Source organism: Eschrichtius robustus, chromosome Y (genome assembly GCF_028021215.1).
Source record: "Eschrichtius robustus isolate mEscRob2 chromosome Y, mEscRob2.pri, whole genome shotgun sequence".
NCBI classification, from domain to species: Eukaryota; Metazoa; Chordata; class Mammalia; order Artiodactyla; family Eschrichtiidae; genus Eschrichtius; species Eschrichtius robustus.
Window position 1 is genome coordinate 3,550,399 of NC_090846.1, and position 18,133 is coordinate 3,568,531.

General features: G+C 48.5%; 1 protein-coding gene across 5 annotated transcripts in view; it reads left to right on the forward strand.

The window, feature by feature from the left end:
• Nucleotides 1–17,927, forward strand: part of LOC137757635 (H(+)/Cl(-) exchange transporter 4-like) — a 70,176-nt gene extending 52,249 nt beyond the window's left edge. For 4 of the 5 annotated variants that reach the window (XM_068534231.1, XM_068534234.1, XM_068534230.1 and 1 more), the window contains 8 exons: nucleotides 1,635–1,822; nucleotides 2,407–2,484; nucleotides 8,995–9,201; nucleotides 9,308–9,388; nucleotides 10,341–10,886; nucleotides 12,448–12,634; nucleotides 13,387–13,785; nucleotides 17,681–17,927. In XM_068534231.1, the coding sequence (XP_068390332.1) occupies nucleotides 1,635–1,822; nucleotides 2,407–2,484; nucleotides 8,995–9,201; nucleotides 9,308–9,388; nucleotides 10,341–10,886; nucleotides 12,448–12,634; nucleotides 13,387–13,785; nucleotides 17,681–17,901 (1,907 nt within the window). In that variant the 3' untranslated portion in view covers nucleotides 17,902–17,927. The remainder of the gene's footprint in view (nucleotides 1–1,634; nucleotides 1,823–2,406; nucleotides 2,485–8,994; nucleotides 9,202–9,307; nucleotides 9,389–10,340; nucleotides 10,887–12,447; nucleotides 12,635–13,386; nucleotides 13,786–17,680) is intronic. The other variant, XM_068534232.1, reaches the window with a different exon arrangement.
• The last annotated feature ends 206 nt before the right edge of the window (nucleotides 17,928–18,133 follow it).

Consider the following 18,133-nt stretch of genomic DNA (forward strand, 5'->3'; position numbering starts at 1 on the left):
CTGTATTCTCCTCTCTAGCACCTACCACCTTCTGTTGGAGCCCCTCATTTACTTACTTATTCAGTCTAGTGTCTTCTCGCCCAAGGTGAGATTCCATGAAGGCAGGGACCTGAGTTTGCTGTGTTCACTGCTGTACCCCAGGGTGTGGAACAGTACGTGGCACGTAGTAAGGAGGTGCTCAATAAATAGCCCTTGAGTGAATGGACGGACCTGAGTTTTATGATTTTCATTCGTTTGTTGCTCTCATTCATTCAACATGGATGTATAGTTCCAGCTATGTACCTGACATGAATACAACAATGGCCCTTGCCCACTTAAAGGGGACACAGGGTCTAGACACCTGGTTTGATCCCCACCGTGGCACACAAACTAGACAAGAGACTCCCCCCACCCTTATAGACTAGTTGGAGTGTGTGTGTGTGCATGTGTGGGATGTGTGTGTGTGTATACACATATATATAAATACTGATCATATCAGGATGTGGTAAGTATGGTGATGGGAGAATGCCTGGGAAGTATACTTAGCCCAGACTTAGGAAATCAGGGAAGGCTTCCTGAAGGAGGTGATATAAATGCCAGCACCTGGAAGATAAATAGGAGCTTGCCGGGTTGGGGGAGGACAGTGCTATCTGAGGCGGTGCAGAGAGGAGGGCCTGGTGTGCCAAGGAACACTGTGTGGGCAGGGTGTGGGATTCGTGATGGGGAGAGAGGAGCCTGGAGAGAAACGTGGGAACGGCGGTCAGAGCCTGCGCACTGCTGAGGATTCAGGTGTTCTGGCTAGAACAGTGGGCGACTGCTGATGGAACCAGGAGAGTGGCAAGGCCAGGTCGCCTGAGGCTGGCGTATGGCTGCCTTTGGTGTCGATGCCGGTGGGGAATTGATGTTGTAATGAGGATCCAGTAAAAAGTGTGAAAAGCTTGGTAGCCCAAAAGTATTCCCTGCCTTTGTAAAAGACTGGAATGGGTTATTCTAGAAGGAGACCTAAAATGGCCTTCTCTGACCCACTGCATACTCGATTTTATCCCACTTCTATCGGCCTTTAAAGTAGTTATTTACTTATGTAGCTCCTCTGTCCTTTATCCACAATTTTTTAAAAATCCAGAAAGTTCTAACAAGTGAGATTTTTCAAGCTGGACTCCATTTGGTGGCAAAACTTTATGTCGGTGACGAGGCTGTTGTAAATCGTTTTGTCTCCGTTCTGTCTGAGTTGTCAGGTTTCCTGGAGGATACTCATGTGTGTGATCCCAGCATCCTGCCCCAGAAGCCACTGAGGGGGTTACATGATGTATAGGGTGTAGGTACCCTGTTTCTAAGATTCAGAAGGGCTGGGTTCTGAAAGCCGCTCGGCCCCAGGGGCTTGCGGTGGGCTCAGCGCTGCGGGTCTCTCCCTCCCGCCCGATCAAAGCCCCCCGAGGACAGCGTATCGTTGGCCTTTGTGTCTCACTGGGCTGGGCACCACCTTTGCCACACCTGGTGCCCTGCCACTCGCTCAGGTGACCTCAAGACTGAAGAAAGAGGCTTCCTGGGTGCGTGGCAGCCCGGGGCACGGGCATCTCCGCCTGGCCCTCCGGGCGCACGTGCTGCCCTGGCCCACGCCGGCCGTCCCTCTGAGTGGCTCTCGCTGCTTCTTCCAGGCACCCTGGCCGGGGTCGTCGATCTTGCCGTCGGCTGGATGACAGAACTGAAGGAGGGCATCTGCCTGTCGGCCTCCTGGTACAGCCACGAGCAGTGCTGCTGGACTTCCAATGAGACCACGTTTGAGGACAGGGACAAGTGTCCCCTGTGGCAGAAGTGGTCGGAGCTGCTGGTGAAACAGTCGGAGGTGGGTGCAGGGGCGGGTCCTGGCTGGGAGCCCCGTGGCTGGTGTGGGGGGACGGCTGGGAGCCCCGTGGCTGGTGCGGGGGGACGTCCGAGCTCTCACCTTGCAGCGTCTGTCCTGACCGTCGTCGTGGCTACTACGAGTGCCACTTGCCGCTTGGCTTTTTCTAGCTCTAGGGTTCAAACTTCACTTGGAAAATCCTTTCCCACTATTTCATGTGCACGATGTATGTATTTTCTTTAAAGCCTTTTGTTTGGCTTTATTTTTCTTACTGAGAGTGATTTCTTGATCATGCTGAAGAAATAGGGTTGATTTTTATCTCTTCCGATAGAGAAGAAAAGATGTTACTATTTTTTAATAACAGCTTTAGTGAGACATAATTCATATTCCGTGGGGTGTACCCATTAACGGGTACAATGCGATGGCTTTTAGGATATTCACAGAGCTGTGCCACCGTCACCCCAATCTAATTTTAGAACTTTTTTATCACCCCCAAAGAATCCTTGTACCCATCAGCAGTCACTCCCCATTTGCCCCCAGGTCTGCCAGCCCTAGGCAACCACGAATCTCCTTTCTTCTCTCTGCAGATTTCCCTGTTCTGGACATTTCATGTAACTGGAATCATACAATCTGTGGACTTTTGTGTCTGGCTTCATTCACTTAGCGTAATGTCTTCCAAGTTCATTTGTGTCGTAGCATACATTGGTACTTCTTTTCATGGCCAAATAACATTCCATTGTCTGGATAGAGCACATTTCATTTCTCCATTCATCAGCTAAGGAACATGGGTTGCTTCCACTTTTGTGCTATTATGAATGATTTTGCTTTGAACGTTTGTCTACAAGTTTTTGTGTGGACATATGTTTTCATTTCTTTTGGGTAGATACCTAGGAGGTGAATTGCTGGCTCACATGGCAACTCTATATTTAACCTTTTGAGGAGCTGCCAGACTCTCTTCCAGAGTGGCTGCACCACTTGAGATTCCAGCAGCAGTGTATGTGGGTTCCAGTTTCCCCACATCCTCACCGACCCCAGTTGTTATCTGGTTTGGATTATAGCCCTCCTAGCAGGTGTGAAGTGCTATCTCATTGTGGATTAAGTTATCATCTTCCAATGCATCTTAGGAACACATTACAGAGGATGTTTGTGGGCTTTCCGTGATGGGAATATCCCAGGCCCAGGGGATGCAGCAGTGAAGCACAGACCAGGCGCTTGCCTTCATGGCACTCCAAGCTTCAGATCCACATACAAATCTTAGTTGGGGTAAAGGGTTAATTTCTACCCAAATTCAGTGGTTACCACAATGCCTATGGGTCATCGCCAGATCAGAAGCCCCAGGTGAGGGGGAGTTAGTTGCCAAGATGCACATCAGGGGTAATGTGAGGACCATTCAAGCTAGAACTCTTCTTGGAAGATAGACGTAATCCCTTTATTCTCCTCCTCCCTCTCCCACTCTCTTGCCTGATTGACTTAATGCAGCTGAAGACATTTGGAATGCACTTTGCCATTTGCTAAACCTCTTTCTCAGTGGAGTTGAAAATTAATTCCTTCAAATCTCAGAAGTAGACCGGGATCTTGAAATCTCGCACGTTCTCAGTGCTCTCCATTACTTCCAAAAAATAAATTCTCTACTTGAGTTGATGGAGGTGGGCAGGCAGAATTGGCTGGGCACCATGTTTGATTTCTTCTCTCTTACTTTGGAGGGAAATATGGCCGTCTAGCTTCCCAGCCATTTCTAAGACTTATACTTTGATTCAAAGCATTACTGTTAGCAAGGGTGAGACGTTATTTTTAGTCTCAAAAGAGTCCATTTTTCACTGGGTGAAATGTATTCCTCACCACATAGGGTGTGATTTCTCACCACATAGGGTAATTAAAGGATCATCGAAAGGAGAGCTCAACTTTGTCTTGATCCAGGAAAAAATAAAATTTAAAAAAAAAGACTATTTCATGCTGAACTTTGGATGGTTTATATGAACATGTTGCTGCAGGAGCCTGAAAAATAAGCTGCAATACCATCCTGTTTCCTTGGTACAGCCAGTGCTGCTCTAAGGCACCATATGCATTCCTAAAAATCACAAAACTGCATCATCAAGACCACAGAGCTTGTGGGGAAGATGGGGCTAGGGGCACAGCACTCAGAAACTTCAACTGGTGACACATAAAAAAGATGGGAACCTCATAAAAGCAGTAGCAGAGTTAGACGCACGTTAAATGGTTAAGAAATGTATGAATACTCCCCTAGTGCATGCGTGAGCTGGAAGTCCTCTGAGACGTGTGCCTGTGTGCATTTTGTGTATCCCTGCACGGCTTGATTTGCAGCTGCAGTTTTCTGCCTTGTGTTTCTCCCAGATGAAATTGTGCAGAAACAGATGTGAAATTGGCATTATGCTCAAGTTCTGCCCTGAGGCATGAATCACACTGGAACAAATATGCGTTTTCCAAACAAGTGTTCAGGCAGAACTGACTGCGTTTTATTGGATATCGGAGACCGAAGGCACCCGGGACACTAAAAAGAACAGATTACTGTTGGCATCTTGGTTTCTGATCGCAATGCCCAACAGCAGGCGCTTTTGGACTCAAGCCGCCTATCAAAATAAGGAGATGGCCAGTGGGGAACTGGTGGGAAATTTAAAGCAGCAATAAAAGATGTGGGGGCAATACCATCTTCCCCTTCCAAGAACCAGAGATGCGTAGCTCAGCTCGTAGACAGACAGGGAACTCCATCTGGGAGTGGCTGGCTGGACCTGGTCTTCGTCCAAAGCGGGCATCTTTATTTGTGACAGCTGAACTCAAAAGGAATAAACTACTGAGTTGAGCATTGTTTCCCGTGTGACAAAGCGCAAGGAACACATTGATGTGGATAAAACTCAAAAAAGCGGTATCAAGTGAAAAAAGTAAGTCGCAGAAGAATATCTAAATAAAGTAAGAATCTATTTCTGTAGAGTCCCTAAAACAGCCAAAATGAAACAAGCATACTGTTTAGTGATACACATATGTGCTAAAGCTATTAAGAAAGGCAAGGGAATGATTGGAGGGGGGAGGAGGAAGGTTCCACTGGGGAAGCAAACACAGGGCTTTCAAAGGTACCTGCTCTTCTGTCCTGAACTTGGTAGTGGGTACATGGTAGTGGGTACATGAATATGCTTTCAGCCGTATATAATATGTAACAGATTCATGTCTCTATTTATAAAAGGGTTCACAATAATCTTTTCAAGTATCAGGAGCCCAATGGAGATTTTATAATTAAGCTTTGGTTATTATGACTCAGTAGTAGAAAAATTTCCCTGTTATTATAGTAGAGCTTGAAATTCCTAACCTAAGGGTGCAAATACCTACCCCGGTTCTTGGAGGAGAGGGGCAGAGTGAAAAGTAAGTGCAAATAAGTAGTTCCTGGATATAAAGAATGTCCTTCCAGTTAAAACCCAACTAACCATGCAAACAGCTCTACCCAGTTTGAGATACAGGGCTGTTCTTCACTTCAGGAAAGATACTAAATGAGATCTTTAGAAAATACACTTCCCATCATAGGAGGTGATCTGCCTTAAGCTGTTCCTGGTGTGCAGTGTCGCAACAAACTTTGAAGGCAGTGCACTTCTGCACAGTTTAAAAATCACTCATCCTTTGTAATGTTTGCTTCTGAAACATTTAGATTACTTTGCATGACAATGTTACTGACCAGGGTTCTTGACCTCCTTAATCAATAGAAATTGATCAGAGGCCAGGCAAGAAATTCAGGCAAAGCTTTATTGGGGCCTGAGCTGCAGCAGGCCGGGAGGGAGAACAAGTAACAGGTTCCTTTGCTGGCCTACTTGCTGGGGGGCAAGGCGAGCTGGTTCCTTATATGCGGTGAGGGTAGGGGTGTGTCCAGGGGTCGGGCCAGAGGAGTTGCTTAGGTGGTCTGCCCACCCCTTTGGTGGTGTTGAGTGCAGGGGGCATGCGCAGTGACCTGCTTTTGCTCCCGCTCTTCAGAAGTGGCAGTGGGGCTCTTTGGTGTCCTTGTATCTTGTTGTCCAGAATTTGCCCCAACTGGGCATGCATGCAGTTACTTTTAGTCCCTTATAGTTTCTTTGTATTTTGTTGATAGATGTTTGTCCGGGTGCAAGCATTGCAGCAGTGCAGCAGAGGGTTCCAGGTCCCAGCCAGTGTCAAAAATTCCTTTGAAACATTAAAAAAAAAAAAAAAATACAAATTTAGAGACCATTTTTTTTCTGTGTAAAAAATGCTTTTGTATGCTCTACAAAGCACACTTAAAAGTGCACACTAGTTCTTGGGCTTCAGAACTTAGAGCGAACTGGGCAATGATGATTCTACTACTGTCTGCTTCATTCATAGAACCACTGTGGACCGTATAAGAAATCATGTCCTCCTAGGGCGTTCCCTGGTGGCGCTGTGGTTAAGAATCTACCTGCCAGTGCAGGAGACATGGGTTCGAGCCCTGGTCTGGGAAGATCCCACATGCCGCAGAGCAACTAAGCCCCTGCACCACAACTACCTGAGCCTGCGCTCTAGAGCCCACGAGCCACAGCTCCTGGGCCCGCGTACCACAACTACTGAAGCCCGCACGCCTAGAGCCCGTGCTCCGCAACAAGAGAAGCCACCGCAACGAGAAGGCCATGCACTGCAACGAAGAGTAGCCCCCGCTCGCCACAACTAGAGAAAGCCCGCACACAGCAACAAAGACCCAACACAGCCAAAAATAAATAAATAAATAATAAAATAAATTAAAGAAAAAAAAGAAATCATATTCTCCTAGAACTTACTTTGAGTTGCTGTTTCAGTTCTATACAATGTGAACTCTTTCACAAATATTTATTTGCCAGAGAGGTTTTAAAGTTACCACCATGAAGTCACAAATGTGCTGCAATACATCGCCTTAAAGCCCTGCTTGATTCAGTCCCTGTTGATCCAAATTAAAGCAAGTGATTGGATTTTGGCATCTATGAATTTGCCTTCTTTAGTCCCTAATTTGATCATGACAATTTTATAAAGTCATTTTAGAGAATTACAAAATACCTCTTACATTGTTCAATTCACCACATGTCATGGCTGGCAAAGGCTCAGGTAATTTAGATGCTTGTAATTTTCTAAATGGTATTACACTATTCAGCTGTACCCTGGGGTCCAAATCCATATTAACTAACTGACAAAAAATTGTAGATAATTTTATTCTAGGCAACACAAAAGGGCAGGATTGTGGCAGGCATAATAAAACGTCCCTTAAATAAAGGGATCTGAGATCCCCAGAGCACAGGCTCAAATAGGCCCACTAGCACTAGTTAAAGACCAGTTTAACCACTGCTAGTTTGTCTGCCTTTAGGAAGGAGCTTAGTGAGTGCTTTCGAACGGATGCCCACACGCTCGCTCACTGTTGGTCTTTCTCCCTGAATTAAGAAACAGATCTCTATCAAGAACTCCTGAGATGAAAATGGTCCAGTCACCCCCCTGTAAAATTGCTAGGATTAGTTCACTTCACAACCCTCTCCAAATCATCACAGGTGACATGATGCCAGAGAGCGTTTCAGGACCGCCCTTAAATACAGAGGAATTAGGAATAGCTGTACTGCTCTTCTCAGGACGAGAGCAGTGCTTCTCTACCTGGACTGCATTTTAGAATCACCTGGGGAGGCTGTAAACCTCCTATGCCCAGGATACACCTCAGACCAGTTGCATCAGATCTCGGGGCGGGGGGATACCTCGTCCTCACTGGTGCCTGATTCTCCAGGTGATGCCACGGAGTGCCGGTGGAGAAGGATTGTAATAGCTACGTGAGAAACTGATCTCTTGGCGCCCACTGGGAGGCTCTTTGACGTTATGTAAACATCCTGACGGTGACAGGAGCTGAGACTGTCCCATTATGTATTATACAATGGGAAAACGGATACTGACCATGAATTTCATTAGCTGACTCACTCAGTGTCTAATAAATCTCTGATTACAGGCTTGTAAATTGCTAGCTGGGCAGTAAACATTCACTCCATTTCAGCCAGTCGCGGGAGAGGTTGAAGGTAAAATGTTACTTACCCATTGGAGATGCTTCCATATCCAGAAGAACCCTGTTTTGGGGGAAGAGGACTTCCATATCCAGGGTGATGCTTCCATATCCAGAAGAACCCTGTTTTGGGGGAAGAGGACTCCAGTAGATGAAGTTAATCACTGAGATGGACACCCCGTTGAATTCTAAAAGCGTTACGCAAATTCACGTGCACCTTTAGGGAGAAAGCCATTATTTGGCGTGCACAAAACGTCGCAGGTCTGAAAGTGGTGCAGGAGTCAGCTCTACCTGTAGTCAAAGTACTTTTCAGGACAAGAGGGCAAGATTCAACGGAAGGGAAGGGGTTGCCATGGATTCAGATACCCTTACATCCCCCAGGGGTGCGTTATTAGAATGTTGAGCATCTTCTTTTTCCAATATTGTATTAAGAATATTTTCAAACATACAGGCAAGTTGAAAGAATTGGACAGTAAACACCCATATGCCCCTGGCCTGCATCAGGGGTTGGCAAACTTTTCCGATAAAGGGCAGAGAGTCAATATTTTGGGCTTTGTGAGTCAAGAGGCAAAATTGAGGAACTATTCTCACTAAAAGGCTAGTAGTCTTGTTTACATATTACATTTAAAAACATTAAAAGCACTCCTAGCTCGTAGGTCATACAAAACAGGCTGTGGGCTGGATTTGGCCCACGGGCCATAGTTTGCCGACCCGGATCTAAAGTTAAATTGATATTTTGTTCTATTTGCGTTGTCACATGGCCAGCCAGATGTTCCTTTATCTTGGCCATCTTTCAGTAGTGAAAAATTAACAGTTAAAATCAATAGATACACGTGTCTTTTCAACACAACAGAGGGCAAAATGCACATGATAAAATGCCATAAATAAAATGAGACTGATAATTACTTATTCAGTCCTCTTTATGATCTCTCATTACTCTTGGAATTATTAAGATTTACTATGCATTGAAATTGTTTCAGGGTTCCATTAATATATAAAATTAGGCGTTAATATAAATTCTCAATATAAAATTATAGCTAAATTAACAACTAAAGCAGCCTGTCTTCCATATGATTTAGCGAATCTCGGTTTGAAAGCTGCTCCTCAGAGGAGGGAGAGGTTACTTTCCTAGCCGTGGCGCTGAAGCGCCTCACTCCCCATCGCTCTCCATCCTGTGTTTCAGGTAAAGACCATCCTGAGCGGCTTCATCATCAGGGGCTACTTGGGCAAGTGGACCCTGCTGATCAAGACTGTCACCCTGGTGCTGGGGGTGTCCTCGGGCCTGAGCCTTGGCAAGGAAGGGCCGCTGGTGCACGTGGCATGCTGCTGTGGCAACTTCCTCAGCAGCCTCTTCTCCAAGTACAGCAAGAACGAGGGCAAGAGGCGCGAGGTGAGCAGGTGCAGAATGAAGCGCCCTCCCGCCCTCTCCAGCCTCTCCAGTACCCGCTGATTTGCCGGAAAGGCCTCGGGCTGACGGGGAGCTCTTTGCTTCACAGGTGCTGTCAGCTGCGGCCGCTGCCGGGGTCTCTGTCGCCTTTGGTGCTCCGATCGGGGGTGTGCTTTTCAGTCTGGAAGAGGTGAGCGTGGGCACCGGAGGGCCCCGTGGTTCTGAGCGCCGAGGAACACATCGGGGGTCGGGGCGGCAGGAGGCTTCCCTCTCTAGCCCTCTGAGGGCTGAGAGATTCCTGCGGCTCATTAAGGAGCCGCAGTGTTCGCCATGAAATACGTGTTTTCAACTCCTGTTTTAAAAGTTGCCAGTGTGATTTCTGGGGGGAGATTTGCAGTCTCCTCTCTCGTTTTCATAAACAACATAATGAAGCATTTTTATGTTTTGCAACCCAAATGGATCCAGTCCAGCAGTCGGCCCACGTTGTCCGTAAAGGGCCAGGTAGCAAATATTTTAGGCTTTGCGGGTCTCAGGGCTCGGTCGCAACCACTGGGCTCTGCCCTTGTAGCGTGGAGGGCACCGCAGACAACACGCACGTGCACGGCGTGGCTGCCTTCCAACGAGACCTTCCCTATGGATGCTGAAGTTTGAATTTTATGTAATTACCACTTGTCACTAAGTCTTGTTCTTTTGAATATTTCACGTGTCACAAAATAATTCTCTCTTCCCCCAACCATTTAAAAACGTACAAACCATTCTTAACTCATGTGCCCTCCAGATACATCTGCTGGGCCAGGGGTTTCAACCCATGATCTGTTGCCTGGAGAATCAAATCAGAGGTTTCTTTTCTTTTAGGAGGGTCTCTGTGCTATAAACAGAATGATGATGAAGTGTTCTCATTTGTCTTAAAAAATAGCGCAAACACACCTTGACTAGTGTCCGTTCCAATTGTAGACATAGAGTCCTTTAACTATCTTTGTTAGTGCATTTGGGCCATCCTCACACGTAGGTTGAGGAAGTGAGTACCGCCCGTCTTTGGTCTTGAGTGTGACTTTATGGCCTGTGCCAGCAGGTGGGGCTGGGGCTCTGGGCGGCTCTTTCTGCCGCCGGTCTCTGATTTTCCACCTGTTGCTTGGTCGCAGGTCAGCTACTACTTTCCCTTAAAGACCTTGTGGCGGTCCTTCTTTGCGGCCCTGGTGGCAGCCTTCACGCTGCGACCCATCAATCCCTTTGGGAACAGCCGCCTCGTCCTCTTCTACGTGGAGTATCACACGCCCTGGTACATGGCCGAGCTCTTCCCCTTCATCCTGCTTGGGGTCTTCGGGGGCCTGTGGGGAACCCTCTTCATCCGCTGCAACATCGCCTGGTGCAGGAGGCGCAAAACCACCAAGCTGGGGAGGTACCCGGTGCTGGAGGTCATCGCGGTGACCGCCATCACTGCCATCGTCGCCTACCCCAACCCCTACACGCGCCGCAGCACGAGCGAGCTCATATCCGAGCTCTTCAATGACTGCGGGGCCCTCGAGTCCTCCCAGCTCTGTGACTACATCAATGACCCCAACATGACGCGGCCCGTGGACGACATCCCCCACCGGCCGGCCGGGGTCGGCGTTTGCACGGCCATGTGGCAGCTGGCCCTGGCGCTGATCTTCAAAATCATCATTACCATATTTACCTTTGGCATGAAGGTAAGTGAAGGGGAGGGAAGGTGTCAGGGGAGGGAGGCAACCTCTGTCCTTCTGGGGATAGCACCCTAGTCCCCAGAATAAGATTGTGACGGGGGGAAAAGGGGAGGTGACCTTTCTTTACTGAATGTTCTCATGCGCAGGGCACTTGACATTCTTTTAATCAACAAGAAACAACGCTTTTGATAAACAGCAAGCCTATGGAATAGAGATTTATAACCCCATTTTACCAGTGAAGAAGCTAAGGCTTGGAGTATATCATTCATATGGAGACGTGTACAGCTTGGGGAATTCTCACAAAACATACACACTTGTGTGACCAGCACCCAGGACCAGGAGCAGAACGCTGGCAACCCTCCAGAACCCCCTTGTGTTCCATGACTGTTGCTTTTTGTGGTATTCTTACGAATTAAAAAAAAAAAAAAAAAAGTCTAGGGACTTCCCTGGTGGTCCAGTGGTTGAGAATCCACCTTGCAGTGCAGGCGACACAGGTTCAATCCCTAGTGGTAACTAAGATCCCACATACCGAGGGGCAACTAAACCCGCCTGCTGCAGACTACAGAGCCCACGCGATCAGGAGTCCCCATGCCACAACTAGAGAGAAGCCTGCACGCAGCAACGAAAGATCCCACATACCGCAACTAAGACCTGACACAGCCAAAAAAATAAATATTAAAAAAAAGTCTAAGGATCTGTGTACTTGGGTGCAGTGGTCAAACACAAACCTGAATTTTTGCCTTAAGAACAAGGAAGGATAAACGGTATTAAATAGGTGACTGTCTCTGATGCAAAGGGATCTGTTTTCTTCTGGTGCCTGCTGGGAGAAGTCTGCTTTGAAGTTACAAGGGATTAAAAGATGGGGGGGATAAGTAAGGGGTGCTCAGAAAGGAACAATTTCCTCAGGAATGTCTCACACTCTGGAAATCACACCCGAGGATCCAAACTTAACTCGAATTTGGGTAAAGATCCACTTGCATCCTCAGCTTGATGACAGCTGGGGGGCAGGGGTGGGGTAGGGGTGACATAAATGCAGCTCCCGGTCAGGATCGGCGGTCACATGCAGTCTCCACGAACAGAGTCAAGTCTGCTCTGTAGCAAATGTCTGATCACTAGAGAAATGAACATGTTTTTCACACAGCAAAATATAAAACACGCTATTACCTAGACCTTTCAGTTTCCATGGTCTTATTTCTTTGCTGCATCTAGCCTGGCTTGAAAATATTCAGAATACTTTTCGGAAAATGGACTTTGTTAGGAAGACAGACCTGCCCCCCATCTCTCTCTGAGATTCTTTAATCCACAGCAGGCAAACCAGGCCAGCTTTTGAAGGCGAGGAAATGAAAGTGTAAAATTGCATTCTCTCCAAGTCACAGTAGATACGACCAAGCAGGTGAAATCATTGGTCCCATGGTTTCCCAGCTGACCCATGTTTTGAAGCGTTGCCCCTCCTTTGAAGACCGAAGCAAAATGCAAGCTTGTCGAGGGGGCCTGACTTTCCTGGTGGTGGGGCAGCGGGAACGGGGGCCCCCTTCCCTCATGCTGCTTTCCCCTGCGCTCCCCGCAGATCCCGTCCGGTCTCTTCATCCCCAGCATGGCTGTGGGGGCCATGGCAGGCAGGATGGTGGGAATTGGCGTGGAGCAACTGGCTTACCATCACCACGACTGGATCATCTTCAGGAATTGGTGCAGGCCCGGAGCAGACTGCGTCACCCCAGGGCTCTACGCCATGGTGGGAGCCGCCGCCTGCCTAGGTACCGAGTGTGTGTGTGTGTGTGTGTGTGTGTGTGTGTGTGTGTGTGTGTGTGTGTGTGTGTGGTGTGTGTGTGTGTGTGATGTGAGTAGTAGAGGGCTTTTCTCCGCTCAGTCATCCGGGGACTCAGGCTGATGGGGTCTCCACCATCTTGCAGCTGTACCGTCTACAGTAGTGGGTGGGGCAGGGGTGCTGCTAAACATCCTGCAGTGCACAGGACACTCCTCCCCCACCCCCAACAGAGAATGATCCGGCTTCAAATGTTCCTCGTGCTGAGGTCCAGAAACCCTGGTTTAAGCTCACTGGCAGATCGGGAGTCGATATGGATTCTTCCCTTGAATACCAAGGGACGCAAGGGTGGGTCTGTCTCCTGTCTGTAGCCCCTAAAAGTCTCTACAATTTTCCAGCTCGAGGGGTTCTGGTAGAGAGCGATGCTTGCTGAGTCAGAAACCTGCAGAGCCCACATAGGCTCCACTCACCAAAAAGCAAGGCGGGTCCTGGGTGAATAGACAACTTGCTGTCCCTCACGGGAGAAGAGCCCCTCGGTGAGATGTGACTTACGGCTCCTGATGCAAGGCTGTGTTTACCAAGACTGGCCTCTATCCTAGAGGTCTGAGCCTGGGCGCCGTGTAGGACTGTCTCCGCGGAACAGGTGCCGGGAGGGTAGAGCCGGCTTGTCCGTTTGCACAGTTCATGTCCTCTCGCGGGTGTGGGGGTCGAGTCCTGCAATTTCATTCCTCCCTTTGGTTGCAGGTGGAGTTACCAGGATGACGGTGTCGTTGGTGGTCATCATGTTTGAATTGACGGGTGGTCTCGAGTACATCGTGCCCCTGATGGCGGCGGCCGTGACCAGCAAGTGGGTGGCTGATGCCTTTGGGAAGGAAGGCATCTACGAGGCCCACATCCACTTAAATGGGTACCCGTTCCTGGACGTGAAGGACGAGTTCACCCACCGCACGCTGGCCACCCACGTCATGCGGCCACGGCGGGGGGAGCCGCCGCTGTCCGTGCTCACCCAGGACAGCATGACCGTTGAGGACGTGGAGACGCTCATCAAGGAGACCGACTACAATGGCTTCCCCGTGGTCGTCCCCAGTGACTCGGAGCGCCTCATCGGGTTCGCCCAGAGGAGGGAGCTGATTCCCGCCATAAGTGAGTAAAGCAGGGAGGCTCACGCTTCACGGAGACGAACGGCACCCCTGTGCCCCGACATTCTCAAAGAGGTTCGAGAGAGTGGACAAGGGTCGGAGGGCTTCAGGCCAGGGTCTCTCACGCTTTAATGCTTATTCGTTTCACGTGGGCGTCTGGCCAGAATGCAGTAGGTCTGGGGTGGGACCCGAGACTCTGCATTTCTCCCGAGCTCCCTCTTAGTGCTGCTGCTGCTGCCCCCAGGTCACACCGTGAGGGACAGTGTCCCGTCGGAGGCATTCTTGGCTGGACACCGAGCACCACGTTTGCAAGCAGCCCCCTGGGCCCCTCCCGCCAGGAGACACGCGCTCCGCCCTTTAGGGACTTCCTGGGCGAAGCTGAGCAGGACGAGGTGGGAGAGCGCGGGCTGGCCGGGCAGGCCGGTCGCGGAGACGGACTTGCAGGCAGGCTGACCGACCCAGATGCTGAGCTCTCGGCCTCAGGCGCCTCCCTCGGCGCCGCTCAAGCCCTTCACTTCGCGACTCTATGTCCGGCGCCTTCAGTTAGAGGCCCGCGTGGGTCCAGTCAGTTCCGTGGGATGCTCTTCCTCCTCGTGCGCTGACTGGATCAGCTGGGCTGAGGGGCAGGCTGCTGAGTTGGGAGAGCGGAGAGGGGATGAGGCCCAGCTGGGATGTTCCCGACACGGGCGGCTCGGAGAAGCCCGGGGCTCCCGTTGGCCCAGGGATGAGCGCCTTGGAGGGGGAGCGGGAGGTAGGAGGATTCCACAGACAGAGGCCTGGGTGTGAGTCTTTGGAGGCCCAGGCAGGGAGGAGCAGTGACTCTTAGAGTGTTTTCTCCAGGTGGAGAAGGGGCAGGGACCAGCAAATGAGATCCTGCTCACTATCCCATCATTTCAAGGTAGGCTGTAGCCTACCTTGACATGGCTTATGTGTGCACTTGAGTTTACTGTGTATGTCGTCTTCAAGAGTATTTATGAATTTTGCCACCGGGACTTGTCGAGGTATAATGGTGAAATGCTCCACTGGGAATATACATTGTGCAGACAACCCTTTGCTTATCCCTGTTCTTTGTTAACTATTTCTAAGGCTCTCCCTTTGAATTTCTGAAACTTCTTGCCAATGTTAAAAAAAGTTTATAAACAGCTTTGTAATATTTTAAAATTATCTTCATCAAAGATTTTATCAAAATAAGGGCTCAAAGAAGACCCAGTGGGAATGGAAAATCAGAGTTATGGGAGAAGAGTTAAAGAAACTCTTTGTTTTCTTACTAGTGTAAGATACTAGGGTATCTTCTGGCCAGTTGAAAGAGCTCTATGTCATGACTGAACAACAACATAAATGTCAGATCTGTTGGATAATTATTTAGGGCTAAAGATGTTTCTGTCTGAGAGGTTAATTACATAATAAGCCATGGAGAATTGGTCAGATTCCCTGCTTGTTTCTGCTGGGGATATTAAAACATATGCAGAGGGACTTCTCTATGCCTTACTGAACTATAACTTGTCATAAAATAATCTGCTTTTTATTCTAAGTATTATTTACCATTTTATCATACTGTTTTTGTACTGACCACGACTGTGGCTTCTTCTGGTTTTTCGCTGTTAAAACTTCCTTATTAATTACATCTGTTTTATGGAAGCAATTAAAATTCACAGGATTAGTATTACCTCCTTAAAAACATAATTACTGTACAATAGGGTTTTTCAACCATGGCTTCTTTGGCATTTAAAGTCAAATAATTCTCTGTTGTGAGGGGGCTGCCCTGTTCATTGTGTGATCAGCATCCCTGGTCTCTACCACCACATATCAGTAACATCCTCCTGTCAGTAGTGACAGTCAATAATGTTTCCAGATACTGAGAAATGTCCCCTGAGGGTGCAGGCAGAATTACTCCCAGTTGAGAACCATTGCTCTAAAGCCATTGTAATCACTTACTGGATATGTGATTATTTCCAGTCTTTTAAAATTTCTTGGCCTATCATAGTTTGTGGAATTCACTTTATCAACACTTTCCTCATTACCCTCCTTGCACCTGGCATTATGATCGTACTGCTGCTAACAAGTGGAATGTCAGGTTGAATGACCTTAACAGGCGCTCGTAAAGGGTACATCATTTTTCAGGAGCTGCAGCCACTGAGAGTAGTTGTGGTAGAATAGAACAGCAGACCCCCAATACTAACAACAACTTTAAAAACAGTTTAACCACTTGATCTTTACAACAAATATGAAGTTTGTTACATTTTTGAAGTAAAACTAATATGCATAGAATACTGGGGAAATCAATAGCAAATGGGAAAATAAAAAAATTTACCCATATTCTCAACACCACAGAAGGCCATTGTTAATATTTGGTGTATTTTCTTCTTGTTTTTTGGGCCTTTTACACATGGCAAATGTTGGGCCATCTTCTTTTCTTTCATCCCTTCCCCCTCTCTCCTTCCCTCCCTCCCTTCTTTCCTTCCTTTCTTCCTTCCTTCCTACACTCCTTCTTCTTTTCTTACACAGGCAGGCTCCCATGAGTCCCTGGGGTCTGGGAGTCTATACTCTAGTAGCACTGGATCATGCCCTGGGTGAGGGCTTGGTTTACCCTCTTGCACAGGAAATATTTCTTGCTGGTAGCATCCACTATGTGCTGGTGCTGTCCCGGAAGCTGGGAGCACAGCTTCCAGGGAAGCTGGGATGACAGTAGTCAGGCTCTGCCCTCTGTGAACTTATATCCTTGAGTTTGTTGCAGCCATTCTGGTGACTGATAAAGATTTCTTGTCCAAACAAGGAATAGATGGTTCACCCTAGTAGAAAGATGTGAAGAGCTTTCCTGTTGGCTCTTCTTCCATTCACCAGCTTCCAGCTTTCCATTAGAGTACTCTATTGCAATAAATCACTTCAGAACAGGCAGTTGGAATTTTTTTAAAATGAACAATATAGATGAACAGTAGTCTTTGAGAAAGCAAAAATTGTAGAAATCAGGATCCATTTTAAGGTAAGCCTCACTGTACATTTTCCCTAATTCCTCACGTGATCTAAAACAGAGATTAAATTTTTTACCAAAGGAAATTTGCCTTGGAGATACGTCTACTCATGAATCTACTTCATGTATGAATCTAAATAGCCTGGTTTCTAGCACTTCATTTAGGTATATGAGTTCCTGTTAGCATATTTTATTTTAGCTTTCTTTCACATGATATTCTCTGTAGACAGAAATTGGCTAATTGTAACCACAGCAGTTCTAATTCCTTTGAGAAATTCACAAAAAAGGAGATTAAAAGGGGTAAAATATACTTTTTCTAGGGTTATTTCTTGGGTCCCAAAAATCATGATTAGACTGAGCTGCGTTTCTGGGCTGTGAGCCTAGGATGGTCCTCTTGGTTTCTTGTTCCTTTCAGGATTTATAATGCCATCTGGGCCAGTTATACGTTAGTTTGTAAAAAAAAAAAAAAAAAAAACCCAAACCATGTATTAAGGTCATTGGGCAGCTAAGTGAGGTTCCTTTTCACGTCAAACCTCGGCCCCTGATGAGGTGAAGGTGTGTCAGGAAAGCAAGGGTGGCAGGCCCTGGGCCAGCTGGGTGCCCTGACGTCCAGGCAGAAGCAGTGCATTTCCCTAAAGGAAGTAGCCTGGTCAGGCCCGCGTTGCAAGACTTTGGCAGTGAATGATCAGGTCACAGCAGGGGGGTCTCGCACAGCATTAGCTTGAGAGAGAGAGATGCCAATTTCACAGATGTTTGGCTGAAGCTCCAAGTTAAGAATGTAGAGTCTGCCTGCTGCGCCCCTCCTCTGTGGGATTCTAGGCTGCTGGGGGAGGGAAGTCGTGTGTCGCTGTGGGATGGGGTGGGATGGGGTGGGGGAAGGGACCCCGCAAGGGAGTCTCGTGGGGCTCACCGTCCTGCTCGCCCATTCCAGAGAACGCCAGACAGAGGCAGGAGGGCATCGTGAGCGACTCGGTCATGTACTTCACCGAGGAGCCCCCTGAGCTGCCAGCCAACAGCCCGCAGCCCCTGAAGCTGCGGCGCGTCCTGAACCTCAGCCCTTTCACCGTCACGGACCACACCCTCATGGAGACGGTGGTGGACATTTTCCGGAAGCTGGGGCTCCGCCAGTGCCTGGTGACGCGGAGCGGGTGAGCGGCGGGACCCTGGGGGGAACAAGATGAAGGGGACGCGGGCTCAGCCCTTGCGGGACTGGCGGGGACCGGGGCAGGGGGGTGGGTGGCAGTGCTCGGAAGAGATGTCAGCAGGGGAGCCCAGGAGGAGGAGTTGCCAGCGAGCGTGGGACTCCGGCTTCCAGGTGGGGCTGCTGTCTCTGCCCTGAGGTTGAAGGTTGAGTCCCGAGGGGAGGAGCCAACGGGGAGGGGCT